The sequence below is a fragment of the Bemisia tabaci genome, chromosome 8 (assembly GCF_918797505.1).
Source record: "Bemisia tabaci chromosome 8, PGI_BMITA_v3".
Classification (NCBI taxonomy): Eukaryota; Metazoa; Arthropoda; class Insecta; order Hemiptera; family Aleyrodidae; genus Bemisia; species Bemisia tabaci.
The window spans coordinates 25397403-25417879 of record NC_092800.1 but is presented as its reverse complement, the minus strand read 5'-3'; the positions used below and the strand labels follow the sequence as shown (position 1 = coordinate 25417879).

At 40.3% G+C, this 20477-nt stretch overlaps 1 protein-coding gene across 2 annotated transcripts in view; it reads left to right on the top strand.

Annotated features, from left to right (window-relative positions):
• Nucleotides 1–20477, top strand: part of lin-28 (protein lin-28 homolog) — a 50026-nt gene that overhangs the window by 5551 nt on the left and 23998 nt on the right. Inside the window, exon 1 of one of the 2 annotated variants that reach the window (XM_072303115.1) lies at nucleotides 17574–17980. The exons of the other annotated variant lie outside the window; for it this stretch is intronic. Coding sequence (XP_072159216.1) covers nucleotides 17974–17980 — 7 coding nt within the window. The 5' untranslated portion in view covers nucleotides 17574–17973. Of the gene's footprint in view, nucleotides 1–17573; nucleotides 17981–20477 lie in introns of those variants that run through there. 2 annotated transcript variants of the gene reach the window in all.

Below are 20477 nucleotides of genomic sequence, written 5' to 3'. Positions count from 1 at the left end.
CTTGAAAAAGCTCACTGTAAAACAAGACGGATTTTATTTATCTCATATTCATCATTGTGGTAAATTATCTGGTCAAAATTTTCAATTTTGATAACAGTTACATGGACGTATTTATACTAAAAGGTACCAGAGACGTGTCGGATAGAAGGAGAGTGCTTGTTGATCGACGGCCGTAAGAATGAATGGGAAATATAAAACGCCAATGACGTCAGAAGCGACGACGGGGATGACAAGTCTCTGTAACTCATGAACCCTGCCCGCAACGCTCTTTTCACATGCACTGAAAAAAATAATATGCTATTTTAGCACCTAGGATGTCAAAAATGAGTCTAGTGATCCCAAGATGCTGCCTTTACTGCACTCGCAGTTAATTTTACATCCTATGAATGCAAATTCAACTGCGTGGGCAATCAAGGTAGCATCCTAGGATCACCAACACATTTTTGATATCCTAGGTGCTGAAACAGCATGCCATTTTTTTCAGTGTGTCCAAGGGTATTGAGTCAGCTTAATTTGGCGCATAGTTTTTTTTTAGTATAAATTTCCTCCATTCCATTTTCCGGAAAGGAATCACGCCCACTTCAACATTGACTCTTATACAGCTCGAACGAGCACACCCCATCTTTTCCGCCCATCGCTAGTTCCCTTTAGCATGAAAAGTACATATATTGATACCTACCGAATCGATTCTCATAAAAAATGGTTTAATCTCTCTCTCACTAAACAAAAATAGTGCTCTCGTTGCAGAGCCTTTCACGAAAATTCCGCGAGAGTAAAATTCTCCCCCAAAAAAATAACCAAATAGGATCTCCTAAAACGTACAATTCGATAAGCTCTCTCGTGTTTTTAGAAATGTATTTTTCCAGAGGTCATTGCTACTAGGGAGAGCTACAGCGTGAGATTCTCGCGAGGATCGTCTCCGATCATGGATGGCGTGATTTGGATCAGCGGGGCTTAAACGATCGCGATTATCGACATTCCTCCATTTAGAACTATCAAAAGAATCGATTTTTAAGGTGTTCGTTGCGAACACCCTGTCTATCGATCCTTTTTTATAGATTCAAACAGTGGATCAATCGATATATCGTAAAGCGCGGATGTGGATAAGTTTGTCGCCGGGCGCAAATCAAAAGAATCCTAGTTTCACCGTGGCATTCTTTCAGCCGCGGGACGAGGCAGGAGGCGCATGCGTAAGGGGCCAAATTAGGCCGTGGCGCGGCGAGGCTGGGCCCGCGGGGGGCGGAGGGGGGCGGGGGGCAGCAGCGGCGCTCGCCTATGATGCGGCTGCATCGCATCGTGCGATAAAAATGCACGCGCGGCGCGGCCCAAGCGCACTCCGCGCTCAGGAAATCAAACAACATTAAAATGAAGCGCCGCACACCGGGACACCCGAAGCGGAACGGGAACCGAGCCGAGATGATATCCATGGCCAAAGTGCAGAACCACGGGTCTCCCTCCAGAGTACCTATAAAGACAGAGTATGGCTACTTCTGTGACGGTTTTTCAGTGGTCGCGAGAAAATAGGTTACACTTTTTCTTGCCAGAGACAGGTGGAAGCTTTTGCTTTCGGGGTTTCAACAATTCCTCATGGACAATGGAGATGTTGTATGTGTGAGGGATTCGCGATTTGACTGTTGATTCTTTTATGGTGCCACTGGTTTTCTCTGAAATCAACTCCCAAGCTAAAAAAAAAAGCTCTTAAAGTGAGGCCAAAATGGAAGGGATATCCCACCCTATCCTGAGAGTCCACCTCTACATCAAGACAAACTCTCCATGCAAAGATAGGGAGCAAATACATTGACAGGGCTGCTACTTTATTTGGGGACTCCAAAACTGAAAACACGGCAACCCTGCTAATGTATTTGCTCCCTATCTTTGCATGGAGAGTTTGTCTTGATATAGAGGTGGACTCTCAGGATAGCGTGGGATATCCCTTCCATATTGGCCTCAACTTGAGAGCTTTTTTTGAGCTTGAGAGTTAATTTCAGAGAAATAAACCAGTGGCACCATCGTGTTTCTCGCGAACTTTTACATAAGAATCAACAGTCAAATCGCAAATCCCTTACACATGAAACATCTCCATTACTAGGGAGCAACAATCATCACGCTAGTTTCGGCTGTTGACTTACCTTCATGGTCGATGATGAGCTTCGGATTACGTCATGAGCCAAGCAAGTTTCCCAAACGTCGGCCTTTTTCGGCTTGTTTGCAAAACGAAACTGCCAACACGTTGTTGAACATCAACCATGTAGGTAAGTCAACAGTAGAATGCTGAAGTCCCGAAAGTAAAAGCTTCCACAATGGCCAAGATACTAGTGGAGGGTCTCATATCTCTGGTTCTTACGGCCGTCAGGGCCGGATTAAGGGGGTGGCCACATGGGCCGCGGCCCATGGCGGCAAATCTAAGGGGCGGCAAAAATTTGCAATTTTTTAAAGTGTAGGTATAAAAAAAATCGGGTTTATAAAAACAAAATTACAAACGAGAAAAGGGGACAAAATCTCTCATTTCCTGAAAGTATAGTAATTTCTAAGTTTGTCGTCTCTTAGTGATATAAGAGAAAGCACCTTCAACAAGTCGAGTTAAGAGAGAGACCAAACACGCAATTTGGCCTGGAACGGCGCGACTTAGAGAGGAATGATAACGAGGACTTGAGATGAAAAAGAGAAGCCCTCGGCGCGGCGATCGGCATGTAACACATATTAGCGCCTACAAGACTGCACGAATACTTCACGCATTGCATCAAACACAGTGCGGTCATTGCGGTCAGCGTGAAACGGATAGCGCCTACAAGAATGCATGAATACTTCACGCATTGCGCCAAACACGCTGCGGTCTGCGCGGCGCGGCGGCGGAAGTTAAAATCAATCCACATTTATGTTTGTTCTTTCATAATTTTTTCGTTCATTTCTTATGAATGGAAGGCCTTGTCCACACAGTGATAGGTTTACGTAACTTAACTTACGCGCAAAGTTCCGTGAACTTTTGCTAGTAGTGTTGACAGGGCTTTCCCAAAAAATGTGTTCAACACGAGTAAATGCGTCTTATGCACCCTTTCCCCGCTGACACGTTCATTTGATGGTTTTTATCGAGTTTCGAAACGAATGAGATGGGGGCGGCAAAATACAGGCGGCCCATGGGCGGCAAGTAGGTGAATCCGGCCATGACGGCCGTAAACACACAAACGAGACGGCTGTTATCAGCAAGAAAGTTTGAGGCTATGCACATCTTACATCATCCTGTGATAAGGGCGAAAGGCAATTTAACAGTGTTTTCATGTGTTATTCGTAGATATGCTACTTTAAATTGTTACCGCCGTATACTTGAAATTTTCGTCAAATAGCTGCTTTTCAATGTTACGGTGAGTCGCCATCTTGTTTGTTTATTTACGGCCGTAAGAGCATCGTGAAGCCTAATAACTCGTTAACCAAAAAACGGCACAGTTTGCCTGTAGTAAAAAGACACGAATGGTCATACTCTGTCTATGAAGGTGCTCTATCTCCTTCCGCGACGTTGTAGACACGTGTTATTTCTTCAATGTGCGATACGTCTTAAGCGGATCGCATCTAGCAAAATGGAACCAGCGCAATTAAAGTGTTTTCGAAATTGTGCAACTTCTTTTCTCCCAAAAATGTTTAATGTACAAATGGTTTATGTTAATGGTGGTGTTTCATGGTTTATGTACAAAATTTAAGTTTATAAAAATCACAAAACTCGCCAAATAATCACCATAAAAGCCGATCAAATACGCAGAACTTTCGCGCGATCGCCATTGCGCCGCTCGCGTCAAAGGAAACCTGACCAGGTTGATAACGTAATGTCAACAAAGAGAGCTTGATTGAGGACTAGGAGAGGGTAAGGGGACAGAGAGTCCTACAGAAAGGACCTCGGGGTCGGAATTATCGAAGTATCGCAATTTCCTACTTTAATTTGTCACACAAGGCCTGGGTTCTTTGAAACCCGAGTTTCATTCCAAGTTCAGTTTCAGAGTAATTATGTTTTTGAGCTGAACTTGGGTTTTTAGATTTTTGTCAGATCGATTGCGGAAAAATCGATTTTTTCTGAAATCGATATTTTCCATCCGAATCTGAAATCAAATCGACCTTTCCCATACGATTTTAAAATCGAATCGATCTTTTCCATCCGATTTTAAAATCGAATCGATCTTTTCCATCCGATTTTAAGATAGAATAGATTTTTTACCGAAAATCAAATCGATTTTATACCAAAAATCAAATCGATTTTGTACCAAAAATTAAATAGATTTATTCGAAAAAATCGCCGTCCCTAAATCGCGGACCCTGGCCGTGGGCGATCTCATCTCCGGCGCTGCACACGATTATCCCGGAAAGCGCGACCGGAACCGCGTGCGCGGCGGATATTGCGTCAGAGATAGGAACCATTGGCGCGGGGCGAGGGGGGGAGGGGCTGCCGGGCTGCGCGCGCCGATTGTGCGTAGATGCTGACCGAATTTTTGGAAACGTCACGCGTAAGCTCACTCACACAGTCCCGCTACGACGGGGCCACGCGCTCACTCACAAAACCACCAAGGCGGGGGAGAGTGGAGGGGGAGGGGGAGGAGTGCAGTGGACTAAACTTGCCGCGTTGCCGAGTTAGAAGCATGCCATGGCACCTGGCACCCAGCTTTAGAGTGTCTTATAGATATAGTTAGAGTATCTATATAGCGAGAGTATGGATAGATCGCTGCATGGAGGGTTTAGGGCCCAAAAGTGCAGCCACTCTTCCAGTGTTCGAAACTCACCTTTGAGTTTTAGGAAAACTCACTTTTGAGTTTTAGGAGCCATGTGGCGCATAAAGCCCGATTTTTAGGCGCCATTAAAGATTTTTTAGGGGCCAAATTGACTTTTTGCCTATAGATTTCGGCGCATTTAGTGAAAAGTTAGACGTAAGATATTTTCTGAACAGAACCAGTATGTACCTGTAACTTGGGGAAGACCAAAGCACGGAGAATGAAATCGTGAAAAATCGAAAAAGCTTTCACTTGTAGTGCTGAAAATTCTGAGTTTTTTTAATTCAAAAATATTTGTTTTTCTTTCTTTATGGGACTTCCTATGAAAATCCAGATTTTTAAGGGGCAATTTTTAGGGGCCACGTTGGCTCAGAGCCTTCATTTTTTAGGCGCCATGGTCGATTTTTAAGGCGCATTTGGCGCGTTGGTGCCTGTGAGTTTCGAACACTGCACTCTTCTAACCAACTTCTAAAACACACAATTTCACTGCTAGTCAGCAGATTCTGCAGTTTTCAATTCTAACCAAGATGGCCAAGAATGTACATAAATGAGCATTCTTCCGCAAAACGAGTAAATTTATGCAAAAACTAAGACAAATACGTGCTTTATAACCGACAGTTCCTAATAGGTAATTGTATTAGTAAATCGCTCTGGATAATCAAAATTCATAGGTTGGCTGCATTTCTGGGTCTTAACTTTGTTCGCGGAGGCATCGGTGAAGGCCTGATGGATTTTCGGATTTTCACATCTGACATATAGTATGACCATTCGTATCTTTACTACACGAAAACTGTGCCGCTTTTTGATTGGTCAACGAGTTTTCAGGCTTCATGATGCTCTTACGGCTGTATATAAACAAACGAGATGGCGACTCACCGTAACATTGGAAAGAAGCTAAAATTTGACCAAAATTTCAATTATACGGCAGCAACAATTTAAACCAGCATATCTACGAATAACGTATGAAAAACACATGATAACACCGTTAAATCGCCTTTCGCCTTTATCATAGGAGGATGTAAGATGTGCATAACCTCAAACTTGCTAGCTGATAACAGGCATCTTGTTTGTTTATATACGGCCGTAAGAACATCGTGTCAGCCTATTTTCTAGCGACCAATGAAAAACCGGCACAGAAATGACCGTACTCGGTCTATAAAGGTACTCTAGATCCAACCCGATCAAAAAGTCGGGGAGTAATACTGAGAGTAGAATCTTCATCATTCATTCATCTTCTAACTGCCTCAAAATCACAAAAAAGGGAGATTTTCTGTTACAATTTGGCAACTTCTAACTTCATCCGTCGCGTGCAGCTTTGCCCAAAATGTTGCCGAGCCACGGAGTTTTTATTAAAATTATTTATTACGTAGCTATAACATTTCCATTTCAATCGGAGAAGTGATTTGGGAACAATTTAGAGCCTCATGGGTAGATTGTCTTCTATTATTTATGAGCTACCTACCGTTGATAATTATCGAATTATTAGGTCAACATTACCGCGCGTCAGTGCAATGGATCAAAATTCCAAGTATGAATATTGATGAAATTTGAGAGGGAAGCGTATCACAATTTTGAGGCATTTCGTTTCATATTCATTTATCTTTTTTTTTTTTTTTTTTTTTTTTGTAAGATAAAAAGCTAATCTGAGGGGATGACGGGGTGCGGAACGGTAAAGGAAACAAAGAAAAAAGTAAATAATTTTAACTGCGCCTTGTATTGAAGTTCATCAGAATTTATATTTTTTTACTGGGAAAACGGCAGTTTTTTCTGGAAAAAAGCAAAAAAAAAAGAAAGAAACAGAACAAAAAGATAAAAAATGTTCTTGCCAAAAAAAACCTGATAGTACAGTACCATTAATGTTGATTCAAAAACCACGATCTGGATGGGCTACGGGTTAATAATTTGTTCACTATCTTTTGTTTTGTCTCTTTCTTGCACTCTTTTCTCTGAGTAATCGACATTTTTACATAGATGATTTGTGTCCACAAACCGCTGAAGAGCAAAAAGAAAAACTAAATTAAAAATTTAAAAAAAAAAAAAAAAAAAAAAAAAAAAAAAATACAAGTATGTGTGCTGATAAATATCTCTCATTGAATTCACGTGCAATACAAGTCGATTATGATTACGCATAGTTTGGCTCTTTTTGGAAATTATATCATCTCACCGTTTGTACTATATTTTCGAGCTTCCCCGACCCATCCTCTCACCCCCATCCTCCCTCTCGGAGAAAAAATAATTCGACTCATTCGAACGCACTAAAACACCAGTATATCTAGAAGTTTTTAGATCTACACTTGTAAATATAAATTGAAAACTTGATTTCTTTCTCAAATTCAAGTTTCACCATCCACGCGAGACCGCTATCCTTTATCAGTCTGACGTATCCCGCGGGTTCCAGGAAATCCGGCGCCACCGTTTTTTATCAGTGTGCTAGTTTCTTTGAGTTCAAGGCCCCCCGAAAATGCAGTTAGGACATGCAAGTGGACTCCCCTTTCCCCCCGAGACCCGCGCTAACAGGTGCTTGTGGCCCCCTCTCCATGGCGCCTCAACGGCCCCCCGTTTTCACGAGCCTCCTTCCAAGCTCCATGCATGCCACGCACTGTCTCCTATTCACTATCACTATTCAAATCTGAAATTTATTAGGATCCCCAACTTAACGGGCTGTTCAATTCACAAGACAGGGTTGCCGTATGCTCTTGTATGTGTTTAGGTTCCTGGTTCTATTCTCTCTCTTCCAATAGACTGTATTCGATAGTGGTTTGATGTATCGTTTGGTTCAAAACAATAGAGCATAACCTCAAACTAATCTGTTAGGATTTAAGTTGGAAAAGCTGAAAATGAGAAAATTCTTAACAATTTCACTTTGAATTGGTATTTGGTACTCAAAAGAATAAAACATCTGTTACAAAAGTCCCGTTCCCTCCGATTTCTAAATTGACTTTTGAGGCTATGTTTATGTTTTGAACCAATCGATATCGATACAATCTCACTTGTTTGATGTATCGAATACGATCTATAAACTAGCAAACACTAAGAGTCCCTTTATTCGGAGAGTAAAGCCAATGCGAATTCATTTCTGATGGGTTCCCGTATTTTAGGCCTTCACATTGTCACAAACGAGAATAAAGATTACAGTTTCACCGATGGAGAATTTGCGCGCAATTTTTTTACCGTTTAATCTGAAAGTGCCTAAAGAGCTGACTTTGCAGTATTTTTTATAATTTTTTTCTGCTATAGGAAATCGTATGAAAATAGATTTAAAAGTGAGAAAATGCACCACCTAGTGACGTCATCTGGCGGCGCTTTCCATTTAAACGCATGTATTTCAACAGATTAGATCGCATTTCGTCATATATCTTCCAATAATTGTTCAATTTATGAACCAATGGTATCCTCGTGTTCAGCTCACTTGGTAGCGTCCACTTAAATACGGAATTCATCAAATTTCAGACACCTGCAAATTCTCCATCGCAAAGATTATAAACTGGGATGGACCGGGGATTAGGTGGTACGGCAAGGAACAAATGAAATGAGAGTGGGAAAGGAGCCAGGAATTCGGGAATAGGTTGATCAAAGATTACAGCAACCGTCCAATTTCTGTAATCATTATTCCTGTTTGTGACATCCACAAGCCGCGTTTTCTCAACTCTCTCTGTAAAGAGACTCCAGCCGTAAACCTATCTCCATGTGGACAAAGTCCTCCGTTAATAAGAAATGAACCAAATAATTATGAAAGAACAAACATAAATGTGGTTTAATAATTTTAACTTCTGCCGCTGCGCCGCGCTGATCGCACTGTGATTGGCGCAATGCGTGAAGTATTCCTGCAGTCTTGTAGGCGCTGTACGTTTCACGCTAACCGCTCCTGACCGCACTGTGTTTGGCGCAATGGGTGAAGTATTCATGCAGTCTTGTAGGCGCTAATATGTGTTACATGCCGATCGCCGCGCCGAGGGCTTGTCTCTTTCATCTCAAGTTCTAGGCATCATTCCTCTCTGCGTTGAGCTCCAGGCCAAATTGCTTGTTTAGTTCCTCTCTTAACTCGACTAATTAAAGATGCTGTCTCTTGTATCACCGAAAAACGACAAAATTAGAAATTACTATACTCTCAGGAAAGAGAGATTTTGTCCCCTTTTCTCGTTGATAATTTTTTTTTTATTCTGAATCCGACTTTTTTATACCTACATTTAAAAAAATTTCAAAATTTGCCGCCATGGGCCGCGGCCCATGTGGCCACCCCCTGAATCCGGCTCTGATCATGATGATGTAATTTACTGAGGTATGAAGTTTGCCCCGAGGGTACCCGCAAGAGTAGCTACATCGTGCATCTACCTTTAGTGAGTTTTTCTATTAGTTTAAATTGTAGTGTAAAGTTTATATTAGTGTGAAATTGCTAAAGTATAACTTCGTAGTAATTTCTAAGATAAGATTCCCTGATAAAGACTATGGTACCGACGAATAAGTTTTATTTGAGGGTAGGGTACCGAAGTAAAACGTTTCATTTGAGGGTAAATACGCTACCGATGTTAAACGTTTTATTTTCAGGTATATACGGTATCGAAGTCAAACGTTTTATTTGACGGTATACGTAGTACCGAAGTAAAACGTTTTATTTGACGGTAATAAAGCGATAAATAACCAGTTAAAAAAAAAAAAAATTGTAGAGGCTTTAGAGATGCAGAATATTGAACATTCTTGTATGTTTTTCTTAAAATTAGGCCTCGGGCTTTGCGCTTTTTAGGAAGAAATGCTTCGATTGCTTACTGTGCGCCACCAAGATATTTTCACTGATGTTAACCCGCCAATGAGGGTGACGGTAAAATTTCACCTTACGGCGCATTCATTCGTCTGAGCTTGGGACGTTTTTTGAATACCACCAAGCCAGTCATTAAAAAAGAGAGAACTGCACCATATTTAGATTCAGAAGTGAGTTGATATTTTGAATTGAATAAAATTCAAGGCTCCCGCCACTGATGCCCGTCAGGTTCAGAACACACTCAAAAATTCGTTTAACAAAAAAATCACCGCTCATGGGTTAATAGGGCAGAGTGCAGGTTTTTTGAATTTTTAAAGCGCTCATTTGTGTGGAGATCGAATTGTTATGCGTGTGATCGCTACTTTGGGGCCAATTTCATAATGAAGCTTTCTTTTTCTTTTCGGTTTTTTATGGGGCGATATAACTTAATTAAAAATCGTATTGTTATGTCACCTCAAAGTTGTTGGACGCGGATGGCTCCTCGTGGTCAATTCGTCGCTCCTCTGACATAGGGGCGTATCTTAATTTCCCTTTGAGCCCTGCTCTCCGTATAACTTTATGCTCCTTTCGGCTCATGCGGAAATCGAGATAAGCTCTTATGTCAGAGGAGCGACAAATTATCCATTCTAAATTCTAAAGCCAGCCAGAATTGACGTCGAATGGTGTGGCGTGGACTCAGCGCCGCACGGTGAATCGAGCCAAAAGGAGAGGTCGGACAAAATTTGGAAACTTTAAACGCTTATAATTCCGCATGTATACAAACTTTAGGGCTCAAAATTGGTTCCATCGGTTTTCTGGTGAGATTTTCTATCAGGCATCCCTTAAAATTTAAAATGCGACTCAATAAACATTAAATGTCGGCTTTCTGTAGTATGTTAGTTGTAGCGCCTATTCTATGATCAGGAGGGCCCGGGTTCGATTCCTGGCTAGGTGACCCGAGTTTGATGGTCTCCAACAACGGTTACAACCATGTGAACCATGTGAACCATGTAAACCATGTAAACCATGTAAACCATGTAAACCATGTAACTAATGTAAACGTGGAAGGGAGTTATTTAAGAAATAGCAATAAATACGACTCCGAATGAGCCTAGAAAGAAATCTACCCTTCTTTTCCACCATTTGACAACAGAGTCGAGCGTGGAATCTTGGGGTTTTTGTTTACTCTATTTACGTTTATTTAACGCGGATCTGAGTTTATTCGGTACCCTGCAAGTGTGCAGTACAAAGGAGCGTGAGGTGGGGGAGGAGGGGGCTGGGGGAGGGGGCAGGGCTATCGTGGGCGGGGGTGGAGAAGGTCAAGACCGCGGCACAGGCCGACGGGGGGAGGGGATGGAGACCCGAAATCGAACGCGTGAAGTGGAAGCCTTTGAAATGGCTCGAGTCTCAAACAAAGCTCTCGTGCGTTGCCATCCAGTTTTTGGGATGGATTTCAGTGGAATGATCGAAAATTGATGTGTCCCCATTTAAAGCTGTGGTAAAGAATCGATTATTAAGGTGTCCGTTGCAAACACCAGGCCCGCCACAAGGGGGGGATACTGGGTCCTTGGTACCGGGGCCCGGGCCCTGGAGGGGCCCGTGACGCAGGTGACAAACCACTATGAATTCATGTGTAACCCTTGTCTCGTAAGGAAAAGTGAAAAATTTACCCTAAAAATTCCGGAAAAGGTGAATAAAGTTTCAAAAACACGCCAACGCACTGTAAAATTGTTCTTACTTTCTTAGAGATTTCTATCTATTTTCAAGAGTTTGAGTATATGTAGAATGATATTTATAGTAACTGCGTTTCATTTTCTGCCGTTGTCGGATGCTAGGAGGCTCCTGTCTGGGCATCCTCGACTTCAATGGCTCAGCTCCCTTGCCATAGACGTACGAAAGGGGAGTCCAGGGGGGCCCGGCTCCCCCTAGAATTGAAAAGTATCATCTGCCCCCCTCAAAAACAATTTTATAGATGTTTTGAATGCAACAATTCGAAAGTATTTGGTGCTGAAAGTAAAAAAGGGCGTAATTATTCTGCAGAAATTGATGGAAAATCTCCATCACAAGAGCTTCAAAATGCGTCCAAATAGATTTAGGTTCAAAAATTTCCCGGGGGAGGGCCCCCCCCCCCCGACCCCCACCTGTACTAGGGGCCCGGGCCAGAAAACTGGTACCAGGGCCCGAGATGGGATGTGGCGGGCCTGGCAAACACCCTGTTTATCGATCCTTTTTCACGGTTTTAAATGGCATATCAAACGTATGTCCAAGGCAATTACTCAAATCAAGCATTTTATTCAATTTTGACAGCTTACGGAATTTTGTAAATTTATGGCAAAGAGTTTACGAATTTTCAATATTTTGGGGGGGAATAAATCTTCCAATCTGCGAACTCCTTCTTCCTTCCTTTTTGCATGCCTTCAGTACATTTAAATGTCAGAAATTTAAAAATTCTATGTTTCATGATGTGCTGAAAATCAGTGGCGTGGCGTGCTTCGCGATATATCGATTGATCTGTGATTTAAACCTATGGAAAAGGATCGATTAACAGGGTGCTCGCAGCGAACACCGTAATAATCAATTCCTTACCACAGATTCAAATGGGGAAATATCGATAATCGATCATGCACGCCACGCCACTGCTGAAAATTTCATAATATACGTGCATTCAGGATCTTAAAATCGTTTAAAATACTAGTGTATAATCCATATTTTTACAGAGAATTCTTCCTTACAGGAGCAACGAATTATTTTGTCTAAAATTAAGGTAAAAAATCAAAATTTCAATCTAAGCAAGAAAACTTGATTATTTGCCCAGGGATTTGACAAAATGCCTGCTTTGACCACTAGCCTTCGACAGATATATCGCAAAGCACGCCACGCCAATGATTGATTTTAGATTATCCGATTACCCCTGAAGTAAAAGCAAATGAATGAGATTTTACCATCAAATTGAGCTCTCAAGCAGTGCAGGCTGTGAGAAATCGAATCCGAAGTACATTCAACAAAACAAGTCTGTTGGACGCGCAAGAAATACAGCTCAATGAGAAACCATTTCACGTGCAAAACCGTACAAGCTACGTTTAGTACTGTAAAATTCGTAAAGCAAACCCCGCAATTTGCGTAGTCTACGTTGAAAATGTGTACTATTTCCGCGTCCATCATCAAAATTTTCTTTGTCATCGGGAAATTTGCGACCATCCACCGATTTGCGTATATATAATGAGAGATATTCGAAGACCAAGTCACCTTAGTAAAATCACCGCGAGGTGTTTTTCCTCCTCTTTTTTAGTAAACTTGAGTCAAGAATTTGGCTTCTGAGTTTTTTAAGGAAAGATGCTTTTACACTCCGAAAAGCAGGTGACATGCAAACATTTCCGGCTAAACTAGATTTTTCTGTTCTTTCCCGGAGTTGGCTTCTTCTTGAAATAAACCATTTGGTTGAGATGACCAAAAATGGCCCCAACTGATCTACAAGAATCCGGTTGGAAAGGAGGCGGACTCCGGGTTTTTTTCCAGGAACTGAATCATGTATTAAAAGCATTTTCTACGCGCCAAAAATGTTACTTCATTTTTAAAAAAGTATGTGTTGACTTGATTTTATGAGTTTAAACAGCTCTCAAATACTATTTTTAAATTTATAATTAACAGCGATTTATAAATATTGTTAGATAAAATTTAACAGATTGTGGATTGTCAATTACAGAGCAGATTCCTCTAGTTAGGTTAAGCTACCGCCAAATTTTTTAAGTTTGAAGATTTTCTTTCACTACTTTAATTATATTAATTCTAAAAAATAGGGTATCTAATCCTAGTTTTTAACGGAAATTTAAATTTTTATTGTTAAGATTTTTTTAAATTTTAAAAATTTGACTTATTTATAATTTGTTTTATTAATATATTTTATAATCAATGTGATGCATCTAGATATGATGTCTTACCATGAGTCTTTTTTCAATATTTTGGCTCCTTTTTGAAATAAACGCTTCAATGAAGGATAACCGAAATTGGCCTAGACTGACCCCCGTTTGAGGAGTTTCCGGTCGGCATGAAGGTATGTAAAGAGGGAGAGGCGATAGAAACGAGCCGGGTTTGAAGGTGGATCCCACTCTCCTGGCGTGCTTTGCGATGTATCGATTGATCCGCTATTTAAACGTATGGAAAATGATCGATAGTCAGGGTGCTCGTAACGAACGTCCACTAATCGATCTTTTATCATATCTTCAAATGAGAAAGAATCGATGAACGATCATCCACGCCGCGCCACTGGTTGAGCCACAGGATGCACGTCGCGAGCCAAGGGTAGGACACGCGGAAACCCAATCCACCCTTTCCTTTTTGTCGGCCCTCGGCATCCAGCGAGACTCGCGTAATCCAATAACAACTTTTGTCATCACCCCCTTCCCCTCTCCGCCCTTTCTCGTCGGCCTACCTGCCGAAAGTTCGTCTTACCTGACGCATCGTTGCCTAATTGGGCCGCTAAAGCCGTGAAACTACAAAAAACAACTCGCTGAAAAAAAAAAAGAATCTTAGAATTGGACTGAGTTAAGCAGAAAGGAACCAACCCACATTTTGGAAAAAATTGAGTTATGAATGGTTTTGAACTCAACCGTTGCTCTACTATCTATCGCCAAAAATTCAAAGTTTTTGTTGGAGCAAATTTTGTAGAAATTGAACTTGAAGTTTATCTTTTACATTGAGTCTTATGCAGGAGCCAAACTTTAAACCTCTTTTTCTCGGTTCGATCCCGATGTGGCTTGGTTCCTTTCTGTTAAACGCGGTCCAATTAATCCATGACACACGGAAAAAAGTGGATTGCTGATTTAACAATTAAATTGTTAAACAATATGTCCGACATGTTTCAAATGTACATTTTACAATATGGAAAGCTAATTTCACGACGGGGGTGGTTACCTAATTTAGAATTTTTTGTTGCAAAATCGACATCGAAACATACCGGCCACTTTTGTTAACTAGAGAATTTTTAAATCATCAATTTCATTTTTTTTCGTGCATTTTATAACGTAATGTAGTGTGTGAGCTCATTACAAACTTTTTATTAATCCTAGAACTCAAGTTGTATAATATAAATACTTGATAATGTTCAAAAATACCTGATGATTTTATAAATAAGTAACACGATCCACTTAGAAGCCAAGTTTTTTCCGGTGCTTTAATGAGTTATTTTTCCATTTTTATTTCGTGGAAATAAGACGGATTGATTGTTTTTTGTCAATCGTATTATCTGAACTCCTCTGAGGCCTTAATCACAACAAAGAAAGTTTATATTCTATTCACCTCTCGTCCCCTACTTATCGAGAATCCTGACCTAAATGCCTCACAGTTCTCTCAAGATTCACAGAAATGAATTCAGGTCGGGAATGAGATTGCTGTCTAATAATTGAGGATCCTTAAGAATCTTAACTTACCCTCTTCAAACTTCTCGAATCCAAGACCACCGAATGTTCCCTTTCTCTCGTATTCACTCCAGAAAAATAAATACAATGCGGTCGTTCATTTTTGTTTCTGGAAGCAACAAAATTATCGGATTTTATTCTCAAACAATTTCAGATCGCGCTTTATAAATATACAGCATATTTCTTGGAGGAGTGCCCGTCCCCAAGCAGCACAAATTGTAATAAGTAGCAATTGCATAATAAAAATATTGCAATTCCACTAAGTGTTGTGTAAGTTGCCTAGCTCCTATATGAAGGGGCCCAAATTATTGAAACTTATCGCAGTAAAATTGAAATAAGTTGCAACTTCTCATTGCATTTCATATTGGATATCTTTCTGACACACTAAGCTCATTATGTTGATTGTTTAAAATCGGCATAAATTGACTAAATCGACTAAATCATGTAAAAATATTGCAATTTAATGTTTAAAAAATTACAATTTTATGGTGATCAAATTGCAATTTAATTTCAATATTTTCGTTGCACTGTACTACTTGGGCCCCTGAAAAATATCTCTTGGAGTGCATCATGTAAAGCCTTAAACTTGAACCTAGACGGCATATGGATACATTTTCCATTTAAACACGCGTATAAAAGCGGGTTAAATCATTTTTTGTTACCTCCTCCAATAATTGTTTAATTTATGAGCCAAGGGTATCATCGTGTTTAGGTTTCTCGAAACCTAATTTATCGGAAAGGAACCACATTTTCGAAAAAAATGGGTTAAGAATGTTTTTGAGTTCCTGTACCTAGTCGTTTATATTTTCTCCTGCCGAAAAGTCGAAAAAAAATTAGTTTATGAAAAGAGGGATTAAAGTTTATTTTTACATAGAGTCTTATGGAGGAATAAAACTTCAAACCTCTTAATCACTTTCAATTTAATGTGAGTTAGGTTCTTATTTAATTAACTTGGTCCAAATAAACATGAAATTCATTAAATTTTAGACATATGCAAAAAAAAAGTATTAAAAAAAAGAAGCGTTTAGTAGTATCAATGCGGCCGTGAACACACACCCCCCCCCCCCCAATCGTTCATAGCGCCTAAAAAATGAAGGCTCTGCGCCAACGTGGCCCCCAAATATTGCCCCCGAAAAATCTGGATTTTCACAGGAAGTCACATAAAGAAAGAAGAACAAATTTATTTGAATTGAAAAAACTCAGAATTTTCAGCACTACAAGTGAAAGTCTGCTTTTTCTATTCTTCACAATTTCATTCTTAGTGATCTTGTCTTCCCCAAGTTACAGCTACTTACTAGTTCTGTTACGATAACATCTTGCGTCTAACTTTTCACTAAATACGCCGTATAGTATAGGCAAAAAGTCAATTTGGCCCCTAAAAAATCTTCAATGGCACCCCCCTAAAAATTGGGCTTGATGCGCTACATGGCTCCTAAAACTCAAAGGTGAGTTTCGAGCACTGGTAACGATTGAAGATCCTCACGGTCCTTTTTCTGCGGATGGACTCGTTTCGTTTTCAATTGCGTCCATCTCTGCCGTGATAGCGAAGAGAGCCGTAAGTGCAAATTTTTCAAAATCGAATTATCTTCAAAATTCGTCTAAACTCTTCTGGATGAAATTACTGAGACAGCTAAAACAGCAAAATTCATCCTAATTTAATGAAAACGAGACGTATGTAAAAGCCGTAAGTGCACAAAAAATGACACATATTTTTTTCAAGACAGCCGTAGATGCATGAGAGCCAATGAGAACAGTGCTTTCCAGTAAAGTGCCGCCCTCTTTTGCCAATTTCTAACCTGAAAATGTGTTTGCTGTGCGTCCAAAACGCAACCACGAAAGCATGCAGAAGATGCACTTACGGCTGCCTTGCCTAACAATAACCTAGCATGAAAATGAAAAATACCCTTTTTATGCAATGGAAATAGAATCGGTCGATTTTTAATCATCCATACGGTTTCTAGGAGTCTTCCGGACGATTAGTGGCAATTTGACAAAGAACAGAGGCTTCTTTCAATAAAATGTTCCGGTCAGAAGCTTCACTGAAAAAAAAATCTCGGTGTATTTACTAAGAAAAGGGTAAAATTACCAAGAATTCAGGGTTCTATTAGTTCCCAGTTTTTTCTTGGTAAAATTACCATTTATGGAATTGGTAATTTTACCGAGAATCTCGGTAAAATTATCGAACTTTCTTGGTAATTTTACTGGACCTTGGTAAAAATGCCAATATTTTTTATCGACTGTGGTAGAATTACCGAGATAAAATTGCAAAGTTACTGGCAATTGATTACCAATAAAAGTGGTATTCATACCTGAAAAAAAACAGTAAAAATACCGGTTTTAAGTAAGCTTACCAGTCTGTGTTGGTAAAATTACCAAGAATTGGTGAAAAAAAAGTGAGATGGTGAAGGTACCAACGGACCTTGGTAAAAACGCCGAGAATTTTTTTTCAGTGCAATGGAGCCTAAAAATCGGGCTTGATGCGCCACATGGCTCCTAAAACTCAAAGGTGAGTTTCGAACACTGGTAACGATCGAAGATCCGCACGGTCCTTTTTCTGCGGATGGACTCGTTTCGTTTTCAAATGCGTCCATCTGGACACCCCGAAGAGCGGGAACAGGAGCGGGCGTTTGAAATTTTGGCGGGCGGCGCTGCGCGGCGCGGTTTCGGCGCGGTTCGGCCGTGGCGCACGGCCCGTGCGTATCGATTTTCCGGGCCGGAGACCCGTGGCGCGCGCTAACCTCCATCGCCATCGCAGCCCGAACCGGGAATCGAGCTGCTCTATTATGCATCGGCCGCTCGCCGCATCCCCCACAAGCGCGGCTCGCCTTCTCTGAGGCACCACAGCTTTTTCAACTCCCGCTCGTCCCAAATGGTCCTCGTGGTCCCCTTCCGACCCATCGGATGCAGTTTACCTTGCACGTGACGAAAGCAAATTGCATAAGTGCCGCGATGAAGGCGTCCGCCGCGGAGTAACCTCGCGACCCGCATGTCGCGAAAGTGAAAGTACCTGAAACTAGTGCAATTGTAGGAGAATTTTTTGTTATTGTTTTGTTTGCGGAGGAGACTACCGTTCTGTATGATAGGTAATCCTTTATTTCTTATCACTCACTAGTAATAAAACGAGTATGCATTTTGTGTATCGATTGTATGTTTTGAAGATTGTGCCTTTTTTGACTTCACTCTCTCCCGTTGACCGAGCCTCACAATGTGATCGAGGATTCACGCTGGGTGGGGTTCGGCAATTTCTTCACGGGCAGAAATCAACGGTCCTCGTAGAACCACGTAGATTCTCGGTAATATTAAGACTAAGCATAACCCATGATCAATACTTTGAATTATATGGAAGACGCTAAGTACCGGAATTAGTGGCAATTGCATAATTAATTGTATCGCTAAGCTGTTAATTGATATCTATATTCATTACTTCCCTCAACTTTACTTAAAGCTCTGTTACTCTGCTCAACGGCCAAAAATTGATGCACTGATAAGATTTTTTACTGAAAAGTCTTGTAAAGTCTTTCTGTCCTCAGTGTAAGTATAATTTTTTTACTGAAAAAATGACGAGAATGTTCTTTCGAAAACACGATTTGATGTTGCGCAGTTAACTTTTTATCAAGGAAATGTCTACTTCCATTCCAATAAAGAAGGTATTGTGCAAGTTTTCTTTACAAAAACATTCAATGAGCAGGAGGATTGTTTCTCCAGCTGTCGTAACTCTCAATTGTTTTCCGATAATCGTGATCTAAAAAATTGAAATTAGTTTTCAACTATTCCTGACGAAGTATACTAAGAATCAGTTACTCAATTATAATTGCACCTCCGCACAAAAACCTATAATATTTCATGGGCGTGTTGAATATTAAAATTCCGGTACCTAACTTTGTTTCTTTGCTCTATCGGGAGGCTAGCAGGTATCTTTTACACCCATTCATTTATCATGACCCATGCGCTCAAACTGCATGATTTTCTCTCCTTTAAAATCGTATGTATGAATTCTAAACTGAAATTAGGACCTCTTCAATCTCATTCTCTGCAATATAAATCAGCGTCAAGTTGTTGAAATATTGGAATTGCATGGAATTTAAATCCAAATCACTCTATAGACGTCAAAATATTGTGGGCAGCTCCTTGGGTTTAATTGCACGATATTCCAACAAATCGTCGTATGCCAAACGAAGGGACGTAATTTCATTTAATGATTGTAAAACTAACCTAAAACGATTATTTTTCACGGGAGTATGACTGCACGATTTCCATCCGTAGTTTCGATGATTTATCTACGTAATTAAAGGAAATCAGTGAAGTATTCAGATAGAAATGCCTATACTGTTGTCTAATAACAAGTAAACATTTGGCAACATTGAATATTGATGTAATGTTACTCTGCCCAGAAAAATACCTATCTTCAGCCCCAAACATCATGGAAAGTTGAAATTTTTACAGCTGCCCTTCAATGCTATGGTTTTCAAACGTCACACCTAAAACCGCAACAGCTCCTGCTTTATTATATTTCTCTCTCAATGTTTTTTTTTTTTTTTTTTTTTTTTTTTTTTTTTTTTTTTTTTTTTTTTTTTGCTAAAATACGAGTTTAATATTCAACACTGCAGAGTGCGGAGTGGACAAGAGCCATTATTATAGTTTTAAAAATTTTCTGGCAGGGATGTCTTTCCCAATGCATAGATACACGAACAGATTGGACCTTAATTAGTCATTCTTTTTAGAATACACTCAAGTTTCAGTTACGAACCAATCAAGATCCAATCTTGAGCAACCGCACGAATCCTTTTCCCAAAATAGCTTATTCTATCTTATAAAATAACATGAAAAGTGCTGGGCCTTTCGTTATGCAAAATCTCCGGGCAAATGCGATAACCATAACCTAGAAGTGGATGTGTGGAATCGCAGTAGCACGTGATAGTTTAATAATTTAGATACCGCTATAACTGCTCAAGGGAGTTCGTTTTGCCTACTTTGTCATATGAAGGCGAGGCTATCTACTTAAATATATACGCCGGAATTTTCAAAATTCTTTGTCCATTAACTAACTTTTTCCTTCAATCAGCAATCACTTCAAACATACCCCTCGCAAGCATGTCTCTCGCGAGATTGTAACGACTTAGAACCTCCGTATAATTGGTCGAAAATGATGGTATTATTGTTTTAACGAATCTAGGTCCGACGGTGGAAATGAATCTGTGGCGTGGCGTGCTTTGCGATATATCGATTGATCTGCCATTGAAACCTATGGAAAGGATCGATTAACAGGGTGTTCGCAATAAGCACCTCAAAAATCGATTCTTTACCATAGCTCTAAATGGGTAAATATCGATACTCGATCATTCACGCTTTGCCACTGGAATGAATCCTCAAGAAACATACAGCTTTGCTGTATGCAGATTGGATTAGGCTGCAGTTACATTTGCAGTAAGTAAACAATGCTACAAGGGAGCTGTCATCACCTCCAATAGCTAACAGCAACTTGAAATAAGTATCGAGCGAATGAGTGAGATTACTTCTCTCAAGAGGGAAATATCAAGTTTTGAGAGAGAAAAGTTAATCCAAAAACTTTGCTCACATGAT